The sequence below is a fragment of the Salvelinus namaycush genome, chromosome 7, assembly GCF_016432855.1.
Source record: "Salvelinus namaycush isolate Seneca chromosome 7, SaNama_1.0, whole genome shotgun sequence".
Lineage (NCBI taxonomy): Eukaryota > Metazoa > Chordata > Actinopteri > Salmoniformes > Salmonidae > Salvelinus > Salvelinus namaycush.
Genome location: NC_052313.1, coordinates 12,381,048 through 12,396,936, shown reverse-complemented (window position 1 = coordinate 12,396,936; position 15,889 = coordinate 12,381,048). Strand labels below are relative to the sequence as shown.

At 45.0% G+C, this 15,889-nt stretch overlaps 1 protein-coding gene and 1 long non-coding RNA gene across 3 annotated transcripts in view; one reads left to right on the top strand and one right to left on the bottom strand.

Annotated features, from left to right (window-relative positions):
• LOC120050974 (ligand of Numb protein X 2-like) overlaps positions 1-15,889 on the top strand; it is a 37,508-nt gene that overhangs the window by 8,410 nt on the left and 13,209 nt on the right. Inside the window, exons 1-3 of one of the 2 annotated variants that reach the window (XM_038997526.1) lie at positions 4,008-4,126; positions 8,228-8,421; positions 8,661-9,043. In XM_038997526.1, the coding sequence (XP_038853454.1) occupies positions 8,401-8,421; positions 8,661-9,043 (404 nt within the window). In that variant the 5' untranslated portion in view covers positions 4,008-4,126; positions 8,228-8,400. Of the gene's footprint in view, positions 1-4,007; positions 4,127-8,227; positions 8,422-8,660; positions 9,044-15,889 lie in introns of those variants that run through there. The other variant, XM_038997527.1, reaches the window with a different exon arrangement.
• On the bottom strand, positions 1,106-3,659 carry LOC120050977. Its single transcript, XR_005477216.1, has 3 exons — positions 3,037-3,659; positions 2,205-2,278; positions 1,106-2,018 (listed from the first exon to the last, which is right to left on the bottom strand). It is a non-coding gene; the product is annotated as an uncharacterized LOC120050977 (long non-coding RNA).

Genomic DNA, 15,889 nt, shown 5'->3' with positions numbered 1-15,889 from the left:
TTGGGCGGCGCACAATTGGCCCAGCGTCGTCCAGGATTGGCCGGTGTAAGCCGTCATTGTAAATACGACCATTTGTTCTTAACTGACTTGCCTGGTAAAATAACGATCGAATAATACAATGTATTACTGTTATTAGCCTATTACTATCAACGGCTAATTATTGAATTAACATATTTGGATAATGGATTCCAGAAAAAACTGGTTTTACAGAACCCGAGGCGTGTCACGGAAACAGCAGATATGATTTATTTAACAAACTGACGTTTCTGACAAAGCGGGTATATACATATCAAGAAGACACGATAAAAAGTGCTTACCCAGTGGCGACAGCCTTATGTAAACACGACCAACTGTGAGGAACGACAGAACAATTCAAACGACATTAAAATCAAACCTTTCTGAGTGAAGAAATTACAGCACCATTAATCAAACTATGCGAGACAGTGAAATAAAAACGGCAAATCAAGTTAATGTCCAATCGAAAGGGTTATACAAAAAATCTCCTTCTACATTATGGGATTTTATACTTTATTGCATTTTGTGGGACTAATTGTGTAGACTATATTTTAGTTAAAAACCATTAACATGAGAAGAGAAATTTGAACGCAAGGTAGGTTAACGACCTGACCAGACAAACTTCCCTGAGCCCTATGGTTATAACCTATGACAAGACCCAAATCAGTTCACTCTGTTGGGAGAAAACTGTTATCCCTATACATAGTGCAAGGGACATAAAAGCAAAAAAAAGGTCAAAGGCCCTAGGTACTGTAAGTGCAGATATCACCGTCTCCTGCTGGATTATAAGGCACATTACATCTGTGGAAAATGGAAAACACCAAACCTCAGCCAGTCTACCCTGGGTACCCCTGTAGACTATGCAGGTATGACTTCGGTAACCTGAACTCAGTTACTCGATCTGGATTGATTATCTCAAAAGGTTTTACCAGCAACTTGCACTCAGGACTAGACTCTAATACTGTCACTAATGTCAGTTTACAGATTGTACCAGAGATTCACAATGAATTAACAGAGCTGAATGCAAGACAGGGTAAAGTGTTTGTCAAAATAGGGAATAGAAATAGGAAAGACACTCCTACTTAAAAGATCAGAAGAAACAAAGACAATTTAATTAGTTATACTTGTCACAACCTTACAACAGCAACCACAGTCTTTCTCACATTCTAAAACAAACAAACTCTCTTTCCAGTCATTCAATGGGTATATTTATGTATTTGAGGGGGGGGGGGGGGCTCCTCTGGGTAACAACGTTACAGCACTCCCTCCAAGGTTATGATGTCATACGTGGCTCCTTCCACTGGGCGTGTCCTTGACAGGTGAGCGTGGTCTGCTGCACTGGTTTGATTGATAGAAGGTGTGGCCTATGGAGTGAGAGCTTGCCCTGGAGTGGACTGAGGAGGAGGAGCTACTGTCAGTGGAGAGAGCGGTCTCTACAACAGGGTTTCCCAAACTCGGTCCTGAGGCCTCTCCTGGGTGCACGTTTTGGTTTTTGCCATAACACTAGACAGCTGATTCAAATAATCAAAGCTTGATGATGAGTTGGTTATTTGAATCAGCTGGGGGGAAAAAAAACATGCCCCCAGGGGGGTCCAGGACCGAGGTTGGGAAACCCTGGTCTAGAAGAAGGGGAGTGTCCTTCATGGGGACTGTGTGTTTTGGGGACAAAGTCTCTTTTGTGACCAGAGGCTCTTTATGTCAGTGTTTCTTGTCTCTATGGCTGCCTCTGTCATTGTCATTGTCCCTTCTGTCTTTGTAGCTGTCTTGGCCTGTGTTGCTATCTTAGTCTTAAAGATGGACACAAAAGAGACAAAGTTCTCGGCTGTCTCTATGATTGTCTTTGTCCCTGTGTCCCCTGTGGTCTTTGTATTCCCAATTGTCTCTGGGTGGTGTCCTGCCCCCTACTATTTGATGTCTGTTCTCCTGAGTGGCCAGCAGGGCGGCGCTGTGGAATGGTGTTGAGCAGGAAACTCTTGTTAGTGCTGCGCAGCGGATACTTCATCCTGAAAGACAGTTGAACCAAAGTTAACACTGCAAAGCCAGCAAGGCCTTCGATATGAGCCAGTAACTTTGACACCGGTCTGTCCGGGTCAGTCATACCTTGTCAAGAGTCAAATACATTCTGCACTGAAAGCCAAACACCCATAACAGATCCTTTACCAGATCCTTTGCTAACACATCCCACTCACCAGCCTGCTGGACCCATGGTTTCTGCTTGCACCCAGCCCTATTGGTCTCCTTCAACAGCTCATCCAATGCACGTCTACATGAAACATGGGGAGAGAGAGAATACCTGACCACTGTGACTGACCCAAACTTAAGGAAAGCTTTGACTATGTACAGACTCAGTGAGCATAGCCTTGCTATTGAGAAAGGTCGCCGTAGGCAGACCTGGCTCTCAAGAGAAGACAGGCTATGTGCACACTGCCCACAAAATGAGGTGGAAACTGAGCTGCACTTCCTAACCTCCTAATGACCATATTAGAGACACATATTTCCCTCAGATTACACAGACCCATAAATAATTTTTAAACAAATCCATTGTTGATAAACTCCCATATCTATTGGGTGAAATAACACAGTGTGACATCACAGCAGCAAGATTTGTGACCTGTTGCCACAAGAAAAGTGCAACCAGTGAAGAACAAACACCATTGCAAATACAACCTATATTTATGTTTATTTATTTCCCTTTTGTACTTTAACTATTTGCACATCATTACAACACTGTATATAGAAATATGACATTTAAATGTCTTTATTCTTTTGGAACTTTTATAAGTGTAATGTTTACTGTTAATTTTTTATTGTTTATTTCACTAAGTATTTATTTATTTCACTTGCTTTGGCAATGTAAACATATGTTTCCCATGCCAATAAAGCCCTTAAATTGACATTTAATTGAGAGAGAGCAAGAGGGAGACATTGACATATAAATGGGGCTAAAAAGGGAGAGTAGAGAAACAGCAGAATGTAAAGCAGAGAGGGAGAGGCATTACAGCAACAGTAACTTAGAGGTACCTCATGTGTCCTGGGTTGACCTGCTGACTCAGTAGTATCTTGTCTCAGTGGGAGAAACTGTTATAGCTGCCCTTTGACCACAGACAAGTGCGCACAGGATCTCTCATGCACGCACATTATTTTACTATCAATGGTGCACACACATCAATCTCTATTCTCACTGTATCTCTCACACACTCTATCCTCCCCCAAACTTTGAATTTCCAGCAGCTGCGACCCAAAAATAACACCCTACTTGTTTGGTGTTACATTACCTTGCTGAATCTCTCAACAACAATTCAGTCGCTAAGTGAGATTTAGCTAGTAATGCTACAATTGATTGAATAACAGTACAACATAACTAGCTAATCATTTACAAGCATAACATGAATAGCAATCGACCTAGCTGCTGGAAAACAATTAACTACAATTTAAATAGCATAATAAATCCCCTTGACATAGCTAGCTATAGTAGCTAGATTGCCTTTTAAAACACCGATAAAATTCACATCAAGCAAGAAAAAATCATACTGGCAGTAGGATAGATTATAATATAGTTATCCAACTCGCCACCATCTGCCATGGTGTAGTGATCACTGTAAAAAAAAAAAAAAAATGCAAATCAATAGTGCCAATGCTAGCTAATGATTATTTATGAACATTTCTGTTTACTTCTCCTCCACGGGGGCCTTCGAGCAAGCACCTCACAAACCTACGGTCCGTAGCAGTGCCTTACGTAAAATCAGATTTCATTATGTAAAATAACAGAAAGAATGACATAAAAACACACACATTATGTTGACATACATTATAACAGTAAAGACGTAGTCCAAAATAAAAAATAAATGGCTACATTTATTTTCAGTAGTTGGTTTCGATCAGGCATGAAATGAAGCCTCTAATTTCATTTTTAGATTGACATTGCGAGACCCCGCCCCCATCTCCTTGACTGACTGCTGGAACAGAGCAGTGGGCGGGTGCTTCACCGCAAACGGGGGCGTTTATGTGCGGCTGCTGCCGTTCGTCTTCTTGCGGTGAATGTGTGATCGAGGTCCGGTAATTGTCCCCTCTCGGGGCCAGAGTTCTCTGCACCAAGGAGAAGCCGGAATAGGTAATATAATGCATGTATTCTGCTCACACATCTTGCTCACACTATCACGATGTCTATATCGCTTTATTGAAGTCGCTATTGTCTGTCCATGAGCCATCTATCTCCGCGCTATTCCACGGACCGAGAAGGTAGGGAGGGGGGAATCTGACAATCAGACAGACACTCCGGCTGGTTCGCTCACCAGCCCAAATTATAAGAATTGTGTTACTGTCATCTAAACCATTATATGATGCCTTTGAGATGGGGCAGTGAATGAAATGGGTATACTGCAATTTGAATAGATAGCCTTTGCGATATGCATTTTTTTCTCCCCTTCATAATAAGTCATTATTTTAGTCCGCTTTTTACAATTGCTATTCTACACATTGAAACGAATCATGGAGTGAAAATTGCACCTTGAAGTTGTATTGCTTTTTGCAAAGAATTCCAAGAGGATTAGGCTCTTGAAAGTCATGGTAGTGGTATTTTGCACAGGGATTGTCGTTTTATTGGCCTACTACCTTATTAATTAACGTGATCAACTGTACCAGAGGGCAAGAAGACATCGCGTTTCTCCCTTGTCTGGCATGCAGATTGTTGTTGCCTAAATGTTATAGCCAAGGCCTATCCATTTATTTGGGTAGGCAACAGGACAGACGTCATCTTCTTTGTGCATTATCCGGTGCATTTCATTTGTGCATTAGTCGCTGTAGGCAGTGACAGCTGCAACGCCTTGTCTGCTACTGGTATCAATAGAGAGAGCATGGGAAAGCAAGCCTTTGGAATAACAATACAATAACATGGTGGCCATAAGGCGCCGTGTAACACAGCAAAGACAATGACACACACACGCACGCACGCACACAATTTGAGAGAGATAAGTGCTGTTCTGGGAAAATAATATAAGATCCTGTGCTGCCTAGAAGCTATTAAATATTTCTCAGTCTTATGTAATGCCGCACAGTATTTAATGACATTTGCTGCTGCAATCCAATGATGTTGAAAGTAAGATCATATTTAAGTGCTCTTGTAACTGCTGTAAAGTGCTGGCAGAAGGATGCACACAGAGGGCGAGAGATAGAGACAGGCAGAGAGAGGGAAAGAGAGACAAAGAGAGAGAGACATCAGAGAAGACAGGCAGAGAGAGAGAGACAGAGAGGAAGAGAGAGTGAGAGAGAGAGGGAAAGAGAGACAGAGAGAGAGACATGGGGGGAATGAGAGAGATCTAACTTAGAGGCTGCATTAGCCTTGCATTTCAAACTCATTCACAGTAGTGGCTGAAAGACACTGCACTCACCCACAAAATCATACCCCAAGAGCATCCACTGTGTGTGTACATGTGCGTGTGCGCGTGTGTGTTTGCGTGATAAAATTATGTCAGATCTTTGTTATGGGAACAGAGGAGCCTTGTGTCCACATGAATAATGCATCTCCAGCTGCAGGATAGACACAGGCAGGCAGGCAGGCAGGCACACACACACACACACACACACACACACACACACACACACACACACACACACACACACACACACACACACACACACACACACACACCCAGGAGCAGGTAGTGGTACTTTAAAGACGGAAAAGGGTACCAGCAGTCAAGGAGACAGAAGCAGGTTGTCACAGAGATTAGAAGCAAGTTGTCATGGATACAAGTTACACAGAGGCACGTAGTCATGGAAACAACAGCCATGAAGACAGGCAGAAACGGCAGTGGCATAGTCAGAAGGGCCAGAAGCGTTCAGAACTTTGAGAATATAGCCAGCAGCAGATAGAAGTGTACAGAAATAGAAAGAGAAAGAACACTCCTCTATCTATCCATCTCTATCTATCTATCTCTATCTATCTATCTCTATCTATCTATCTCTATCTACACAGCTCTGAATGTCAAGCTCTACTGACCATGCTCTGTAGCCATGGAGACAGGGGCAGACCCTCACACAGACAGGAGGCTGCATCTCAACAGTCTATAGGGGCTTCCTCTCCGATCTGAAATACACAGGAAAGGGTGAAAACAATGTGGTGGATGCCTATTGAGCATTTGCTATGATCTCTCCGTTTCTTTCCGACCCATGCAGATGGAGGAAAGGAGATAAATATAGAGGCTGGTAGTCAGGTGTTACTAGCTTGGATCTGCTTCCTGCTAAAACCGCCTCCTTGTGTCCATGTGTGTTTATGAGCTCAGGGACATGGCTAGAGTACTGTAGTATGGGAAGTGAGTCTAAAAGGCTTTGGACGTGAGACACAATGAAAATGACGAGTACACAATGCATTAGTTCTGAGGACGGCTCAGCCTTGGGGAGTTGGAGGAGTGGATGGCTGTGTATCAGAGCTGCATTGAGTTTTCCATTAGCTCTGGTTCTCTCATGCTGTAGAACCTGACACACACACACACACACACACACACACACACACACACACACACACACACACACACACACACACACACACACACACACACACACACACACACACACACACACACACACCTGCAGGAACAAGGCAAAGTTCACTCCCCAAGTGTCACTCTCAGTGATCAGTTGGCAGTCTTCCACTTGTTTTTCTTGTCGCTATATCACCCTTCTCTCTATATCACCCTCTTTCTATATAACCCTTCTCGCTATATCACCCTTCTCTCTATATAACCATTCTCTCTATATCACCCTCTTTCTATACCACCCTCTTTCTATATCACACTTCTCTCTATATAACCATTCTCTCTTTATCACCCTCTTTCTATATCACCCTTCTCTCTATATCACCCTCTTTCTATATCACCCTCTCTCTATATCACCCTTCTCTCTATTTCACCCTCCTCTCTATTTCACCCTCCTCTCTATCACCCTTCTCTGTATCAACCTCTTTCTATATAACCCTTCTCTCTATATCACCCTCTTTCTATATAACCCTTCTCTCTATATCACCCTTCTATCTATATCACCCTTCTCTCTATATCACCATCTTTCTATATCACCCTTCTCTCGATATCACCCTTCTCTCTATATCACCCTCTTTCTATATCACCCTTCTCTCTATATCACCCTTCTCTCTATATCACCCTCTCTCTATATCACCCTTCTCTTTATATATCACCCTTCTCTCTCTATATCACCCTTTCACTATATCACCCTTCTCTCTATTCTACCCTCTCTCTATATCACCCTCTCTCTATAGCACCCTTTTCTCTATATCACCCTCTCTCTATATCACCCTCTCTCTATTATACCCTCTCTCTATATCACCCTCTCTCTAATCTACCCTCTCTCTATTCTACCCTCTCTCTATATCACCCTCTCTCTATAGCACCCTTTTCTCTATATCACCCTCTCTCTATATCACCCTCTCTCTGTCCTACCCTCTCTCTATTCTATGCTCTCTCTATTCTATGTTCTCTCTGTTCTACCCTCTCTCTATTCTATGCTCTCTCTGTTCTACTCTCTCTATATCACCCTTCTCTCTCTATATCACCCTCTCTCTATTCTACCCTCTCTCTATTGTACCCTCTCTCTATTCTACCCTCTCTCTATATAAACCTTCTCTCTCTCGCTTTCAGTCTTTGTCTCTCTTTTTTCATTGTATCTCTCTACTCTTTTGTTTTCCCATTCTACACTCTCTCTAATCTACCCTTGCTCTCTGTCATTATTTTCCCTTCTCTCTCTCTCTCCATCTATCTCTTCTCTCTCCTATTTTCTTTCTCCCCTCTCACTCTTTCATTCTCGCTCTCTTGTTATCTCGCTCTCCTGCCCTCTCTCTCTCATTCACTCTCCCTCTATCCCTCTCTCTCTCCTTCCTCTTAGCCATACCCATGTCCTCTCTGATTCAATCCCAGATAATTCCCTCTCTGTGGGATTGGATGATTGCAGCAGGCGAAAGCGAAAGTGAGATTACACTGACTGATTAGTGAGCAGGATCGGAGCTACATCATCTGCACACACACACACACACACACACACACACACACATACACCCATACAAAGCAAATATTCACCACGTGATACAGTACTATAATGTGCATGAGTACACTCTCACATGCACACACACTCAGAGAGACACACACAAACACTTTGTTTAATTTCCCATCTGTTTAACCCCTGCTCTTTGACCTCTGACCTACAGGGTGATGTCTGATTGGCCACTGGGGGGTGGCTGTCCTCTCGGTCACCAGCTCACCCTCTGAGGCTTATGGGATAGGACGCCCCCCTCCCCACCCGCCCGTAACCTCCTGACCTGTAACCCCAGTGACAACTGTGCCAAATACTGTACCTGGCGATTGGAGCCCCGGTCCTGACATGGGCAGCCCCGGCTGGGAGGTGGGTGAAGTGAACCTAGCATTAAAAGACACATAACAGATGTTTTGTTTTGCCGTTTTTTCCTTCATATCTGTGTGTGTGTTTTGTCTCCAATCCACTATCTACCTGGTATTTCATACACATTACATGGTAATTGCATCATAACAACCTATTCATTACTTTCTCTGGGATTCATTAAATCAAGCTGTTCTATTCAACTTCCATGGTCATCCAACATCTCCTTTCCCCTGTCCATCCAGGTGGGTCCGGCAGGGCCGGTGGAGCCCGTGCTGGAGGCCTTGTGTCCAGAGTGTGGTCAGATCCACCGGGCCTGGGAGAACCACCTCTATAACTACCGCCTGGAGGTGGACGATGACCTGGTGTGTCACATCTGCCTGCAGCCCCTGGTCCAGCCCCTGGACACACCCTGCGGACACACCTTCTGTGCCCGGTGCCTCCGCAGCTTCCTCCAGGAGCGGGACTTCTGCCCGCTGGACCGGGAGCGCCTCCATCTGCAGGTGTGTAGGCGGAGCAGCATCCTGGTACACAAGCTGCTTGACAAGCTGTCTGTGTCCTGTCCCCTGGCCCCGGCCTGCAGCCTCAGCATGCCCCGCTGTGACCTGGAGGCTCACCTCAAACACAGGTATAGTGGAGTCATGCACACACACACTTACACACTTGAAACACAGGTAGAGTGGAGTCACGCACACACTTACACACCTGAAACACAGGTAGAATGGAGTCACGCACACACACACTTACACACCTGAAACACAGGTAGAGTGGAGTCACACACACACACACTTACACAACAGAAACACAGGTAGAGTGGAGTCACGCACACACACACTTACACACCTGAAACACAGGTAGAGTGGAGTCATGCACACACACACTTACACACTTGAAACACAGATAGAGTGGAGTCATGCACACATACACTTACACACCTGAAACACAGGTAGAGTGGAGTCATGCACACACACACTTACACACTTGAAACACAGGTAGAGTGGAGTCACACACACACTTACACACCTGAAACACAGGTAGAGTGGAGTCACACACACACTTACACACCTGAAACACAGGTAGAATGGAGTCACACACACACTTACACACCTGAAACACAGGTAGAATGGAGTCACACACACACTTACACACCTGAAACACAGGTAGAATGGAGTCACACACACACTTACACACCTGAAACACAGGTAGAGTGGAGTCACACACACACTTACACACCTGAAACACAGGTAGAGTTGTCACGATCGTCAAAGGGACTGAGAGAGGACCAAGGCGCAGCGCGTGGAAAGTACATCTTCTTTTATTTTAGAAGAGCAACGAACAAAACAACAAACTGACGACCGTGAAGCTATACAAACATAAGTGCTGACACAAAACACTTCGACATAGACATTTCCCCACAAACAGCTAAAGCCTATGGTTGCCTTAAATATGGCTCCCAATCAGAGACAACAATAACCAGCTGTCTCTAATTGAGACCCAATTCAGGCAACCATAGACTTTCCTAGATACCTACACTCAACCATAGACACAGCTAGACTTCTATACTAAACATAAACCCAACTACTCTAATAAACCCCCTTAACCTTACAACCACCCTAGACACTACAAAAAACACATACATTCCCCATGTCACACCCTGACCTAACTAAAATAATTAAGAAAACAAAGAATACTAAGGCCAGGGCGTGACAAGAGTGGAGTCACACACCACTTACACACCTGAAACACAGGTAGAGTGGAGTCACACACACACTTACACACCTGAAACACAGGTAGAGTGGAGTCACACACACACTTACACACCTGAAACACAGGTAGAATGGAGTCACACACACACTTACACACCTGAAACAGAGGTAGAGTGGAGTCACACACACACTTACACACCTGAAACACAGATAGAGTGGAGTCATGCACGCACACACCACTCCTGGTGGAAGGAGTGGTCTAGCAAACATCATATGGGAAGAGCCGTATGGGAAGAAGTTTCCCATAACCACTGATAGAGGGCCAGATATACCTTCATCCCTGTACTGGTTAAAGGCCCAGTGCAGTCAAAAATATGATTTTCTTGTGCTTGCTATATATTTACACACTATTTGGGTTGGAATAATACTGGTTTGAATAATACTGGTTGGAATAATACTGTGAAATTGTGAAAAGTATGATAATGCCCTTTTAGTATAAGAGCTGTTTGAAAAGACAACCTGAAATTTCAGCCTGTTTTGGTGGGATGGAGTTTTGGCCTGCCTCTTGACATCGTCATGCGGTAAATGAGTTAATAGACCGATAAGAAAGATAGTTCCAAACCTCTCGGCCAATAACAGCTAGTTTTCAGTTTCCCCCTCCCCACTCAGACCACTCCCAGTCAGTCCTAGCAAGGATTTTGATTGAGATATTGCTCTTTGCTAAGAAGCTATTTTGGTTTATTTTTGACCATTTTAATAGAAAACAATCACAGTAAGGTACTTAATTGTTACCCAGAAATGACTTGATATTGAGATAAAAATGGCTGCATTGGACCTTTAAGGTTAGGGCTGACTATGATCAACTGATCCTAGACCTGTTTCTTACAAGCAGCTCCCCACTGGGAGACCACACAGGGATTATTAGGTCCCTGGTCATGTGATTAGGGATTACCAGCCAGTGACTTGGTCATGTGTTGTGTTGTCTGGCCGAGGCTCCATGTCCTCTGACTTTCACCATGCTGGGAAACTTCAACTCCAGAGACCTGTTCAACCACTTTTTCTGTGACACTGCCAAGGGCAACCCCGACCTATGGTGAGTCCGGTGGTAGGGTAATACATCTGGCTGTTCTAGCACCTCTCTAATCGGGTGATCAACCCACAAAGCCTCACACACACACACACATAACTCAGTGTGGGTGGTGGTGGGGAACTCAGCAGGCTTGTGGTAGCTGTGAGATGTGTTGATGTGTGTGTAGCTACTATATCCGCGGTGAGGGAGGTCTGCTGTGTAACGTACTACAAGTTGTTTAGATGTCGGTTGAAACAGAGTAGAATTTGGCCTCTAACATGTTATAAATTGATGCTGAACCTTGTAGTGCTTGAATCAGCGATTAGGACAAACGTTGCATTACTGTGTAGAGATGTATCTTACCTATCTGGAGTTTAATGCCTGGGTGCTAGCCTTTCGTCTTCAGCCAACTCGTTTGTTGTTGTCCTGACTCCTGCTGTGACATGACAACAACAAAGGATTTGGTTAAAGCTGGAACATACTGGTTACTAGGCTACACTGAACTGTGTGAGGTTCTGGACTGATTCTGGACTAGACCAGAGGAATGCCAACTGAAAACTGATCACTTTTATTTAGCTGAATTCCACATTCTGTAGGTATCCTTAGGGAAATGTCTCAGAGGATATTTACCTTAACGAGCTATGGCTAATGAGCTGTTGTTAACACTGACAGGCTTTCCCTGAGTCAGCTGTCTGGGCACGGGACACCCCTCTCTGCCCTCTCCAGTCCAGCCCTTGGCCCAGTCCACTTAAGCTAAATTAAACTTATTTTTAAGTGCATCCTTTCTTACTTCCTTCCTCCCTCAAAGTCATCACTGATCTACCAAGGTTGGATTGGTGAAACCAATGAGTGCCAACAATGTCAACAATGTAACGGTGAGAATCGCAGAATGGGGAACTTACTAAATGACTGAAGAGTTTGACTGTGTGATATTAGGTTGCTTCTTGTGTAAATATTTTCCGTCTGGACCTCAATGAATGAATGAAGGGAGTAAGGGAGGATAACTTTCAAAGTGTTTGAACAAAGCCAATGGCTAGATGTTCACTACACCTTCTCCTCAGCTGATGGACAAGCATATGCAAAATTGCTTCAGGGGGGGCATTCATGTTCTGGCAGGTGAGATCTGTCTCATTCTAAGTTGTCCCTAATGAGGTCTCTCTGAGGTGTCTGTTTTGGGACTGGGCATTCTTTGCTCTGTTCTCAATAGCATCTATAGATTAAGGCCCAGATCCATGTGGTTAGTGCCCTCTGCCCCAGCCCTAAAACAGTAATGGAGCTAATTATGGGATGAGATCATGAGAGACAAAATTGGGTGTCTGTCAGCTTGGACATTTAATATTGTTTGTGGTCCTGCAGCTGCCTTAAAGTCATTTATTGGACACTGCCGCTCCCATTAGATTAGAACAGAAACATGTCAGGGCACTTGGAGCGTCCTTCGGAGGGACTGGTCGGAAACATCCCAGGGCACTTGGAGCGTCCTTCGGAGGGACTGGTCGGAAACATCCCAGGGCACTTGGAGCGTCCTTCGGAGGGACTGGTCGGAAACATCCCAGGGCACTTGGAGCGTCCTTCGGAGGGACTGGTCGGAAACATCCCAGGGCACTTGGAGCGTCCTTCGGAGGGACTGGTCGGAAACATCCCAGGGCACTTGGAGCATCCTTCGGAGGGACTGGTCAATGTAATAGTCCAGTGGCCATTTGATTAATTGTTCAGCAGTCTTATGGCTTGGGGGTAGAAGCTGTTAAGGAGACTTTTGGTCCTAGACTTGGCGCTCCGGTACCGCTTGCCTTGCGGTAGCAGGGAACAGAGTCTATGACTTGGGTGACTGGAGTCTCTGACAATTTTATGGGCTTTCCTCTGACACCGCCTATTATATAGGTCCTGGATTGCAGGAAGCTTGGCCCCAGTGATGTACTGGGCCGTACGCACTACCCTCTGTAGTGTCTTACGGCCAGATGCCGAGAAGTTGCCATACCAGGCGGTGATGCAACCGGTTAGGATGCTCTCAATGGTGCAGCTGTATAACTTTTTGAGGATCTGGGGACCCATGACAAATCTTTTCAGTCTCCTGGGGGGAAAAGGTTTTGTCGTGCCCTCTTCACGACTGTCTTGGTGTGTTTGGACCATTTTGGGGCGGCAGGTAGCCTAGTGGTTAGAGCGTTGGGCTAGTAACCGAAAGGTTGCTAGATCGAATCCCCGAGCTATCGTTCTGCCCCTGAACAAGGCAGTTAACCCACTGTTCCTAGGCAGTCATTGTAAATAAGAATTTGTTCTTAACTGACTTGCCTAGTTAAATAACAAATAAAACAATTATTAAATGATAGTTTGTTGGGGATGTGGACACCAAGGAACTTGAAACTCTCGACCCGCTCCACTACAGCCCTGTTGATGTGAATGGGGGCCTGTTCGGCCCGCCTTTTCCTGTAGCTCCTTTGTCTTGCGCACATTGAGGGATAGATTGTTGTCCTGGCACCACACTGCCAGTTCCTCCTCCCTATAGGCTGTCTCATCGTTGTGTCATCAGCAAACTTAATGATGGTGCTGGAGTCGTGTTTGGCCACACAGTCGTGGGTGAACAGCGAGTACAGGAGGGGACTAAGTATACACGCCTGAGGGGCCCTAGTGTTGAGGATCAGCGTGGCAGACGTGTTGTTGCCTACCCTTACCACCTGGGGGCGGCCCGTCAGCAAGTCCAGGATCCAGTTGCAGAGGGAGGTGTTTAGTCCCAGGGTCCTTAGCTTAGTGATGAGCTTCGTGGGCAGTATGTTGTTGAACGCTGAGCTGTAGTCAATGAACAGCATTATCACATAGGTGTTCCTTTTGTCCAGGTGGAAAAGGGCAGTGTGGAGTGCGATTGAGATTGCATCAGCTGTGGATCTGTTGGGGCGGTATGCGAATTGGAGTGGGTCTAGGGTATCCGCGATGATGCTGTTGATGTGAGCCATGACCAGACTTTCAAAGCACTTCATGGCTACCGACGTGAGTGCTACAGGGCGGTAATCATTTAGGCAGGTTACCTTCGCTTCCTTGGGCACAGGGACTATGGTGGTCTGCTTGAAACATGTAGGTATTACAGATTCAGTCAGGGAGAGGTTGAAAATGTCAGTGAAGACACTTGCCAGTTGGTCCGTGCATGCTTTGAGTACACGTCCTGGTAATCCATCTGGCCCCGTGGCTTTGTGAATGTTGACCTGTTTAAAGGTCTTGCTCACATTGGCTACCGAGAGCGTTATTACACAGTCATCCAGAACAGCTGGTGTTCTCGTGCATGCTTCAGTGTTGCTTGCCTCGAAGCGAGCATAAAAGGCATTTAGCTCGTCTGGTAGGCTCGCGTCACTGGGCAGCTCACATCTGGGTTTCCCTTTGTAATCCGTAATAGTTTTCAAGCCATGCCACATCCAACGAGCATCAGAGCCGGTGTAGTAGGATTCAATCTTAATCCTGTATTGACGCTTTGCTTGTTTGATGGTTTGTCTGAGGGCGTAGTGGGATTTCTTATAGGGGTCCGGATTAGTCTCCCGCTCCTTGAAAGCCTTTAGCTCGATGCGGATGTTGCCTGTAATCCATGGCTTCTGGTTGGTATATGTATGTACCGTCGCTGTGGGGATGACGTCATCATGCACTTATTGATGAAGCCGATGACTGAGGTGGTATACTCCTCAATGCCATTGGATGAATCCCGGAACATATTCCAGTCTGTGCTAGCAAAACAGTCCTGTAGCGTAGCATCCACGTCATCTGACCACTTCCGTATTGAGCGAGTCACTGGTACTTCCTGCTTTAGTTTTTGCTTGTAAGCAGGAATCAGGAGGATAGAATTATGGTCAGATTTGCCAAATGGAGGGCAAGGGGGAGCTTTGTATGCATCTCTGTGTGTGGAGTAAAGGTGGTCTAGAGTTTTTTTTCCTCTGGTTGCGCATGTGACATGCTGGTCAAAATTAGGTAAAACTGATCATTCAGCCTACAGTAGCCGCCAATGTGTGGTGTTCAATGTAGGCCTACATTCCATGAGACTTTTGTAAAAAAAAACATGCAGAACTTGACATTAACCTGTTTATCCACTTGTCCTTCAGACAAGGTGACTGAAAATGTTGTTGTGTTGTCTGAGGCAAGAAACCACTTTACAAACGATGCATCATTATTCCCATACCATTAATACAGATAATCAGACGAATGATGCTACCCTCTGCCTATTGGCTACTTAGTTTATTCAAGCCTGTCTCAAAATACAACACTGCTCCTTTAAGACAAAAAAAAGCTATTTACCTGACTCGCTTTTCAAAGATGCACACGTTTTGTGCTGTTGTAGGAAGCGATCACTCCCCCATTGCTGTCAACAAAGTATCTATACCTGGGCTAATAACTCACTAACTGGCAAAGGATATGAACATATATGTACAAATGTGCACATGCTCACTACATGTAGTTCTCGCTTTGATCTCAAAACAAGCGCATCTACTCACGACCGCTCATGCTGTAAAAACAGTCCAGTTCAAAGTGAATGGCACAGATCCATATATGGAAATTCTTTATTTGCATTTAGGCCTACTGCAGCTCTGATTGGTTATGGCACACCGGTCTGTGTAGAGTACGGGCCTTGAATTGTGCCTGTCAATGCAATAGTATCCTACTCCCAAGCGTTCTGCCGACAACAAAATCTCTTGCATAGTTTGTTTTGTTTTCGGTATGTTGCATTGAT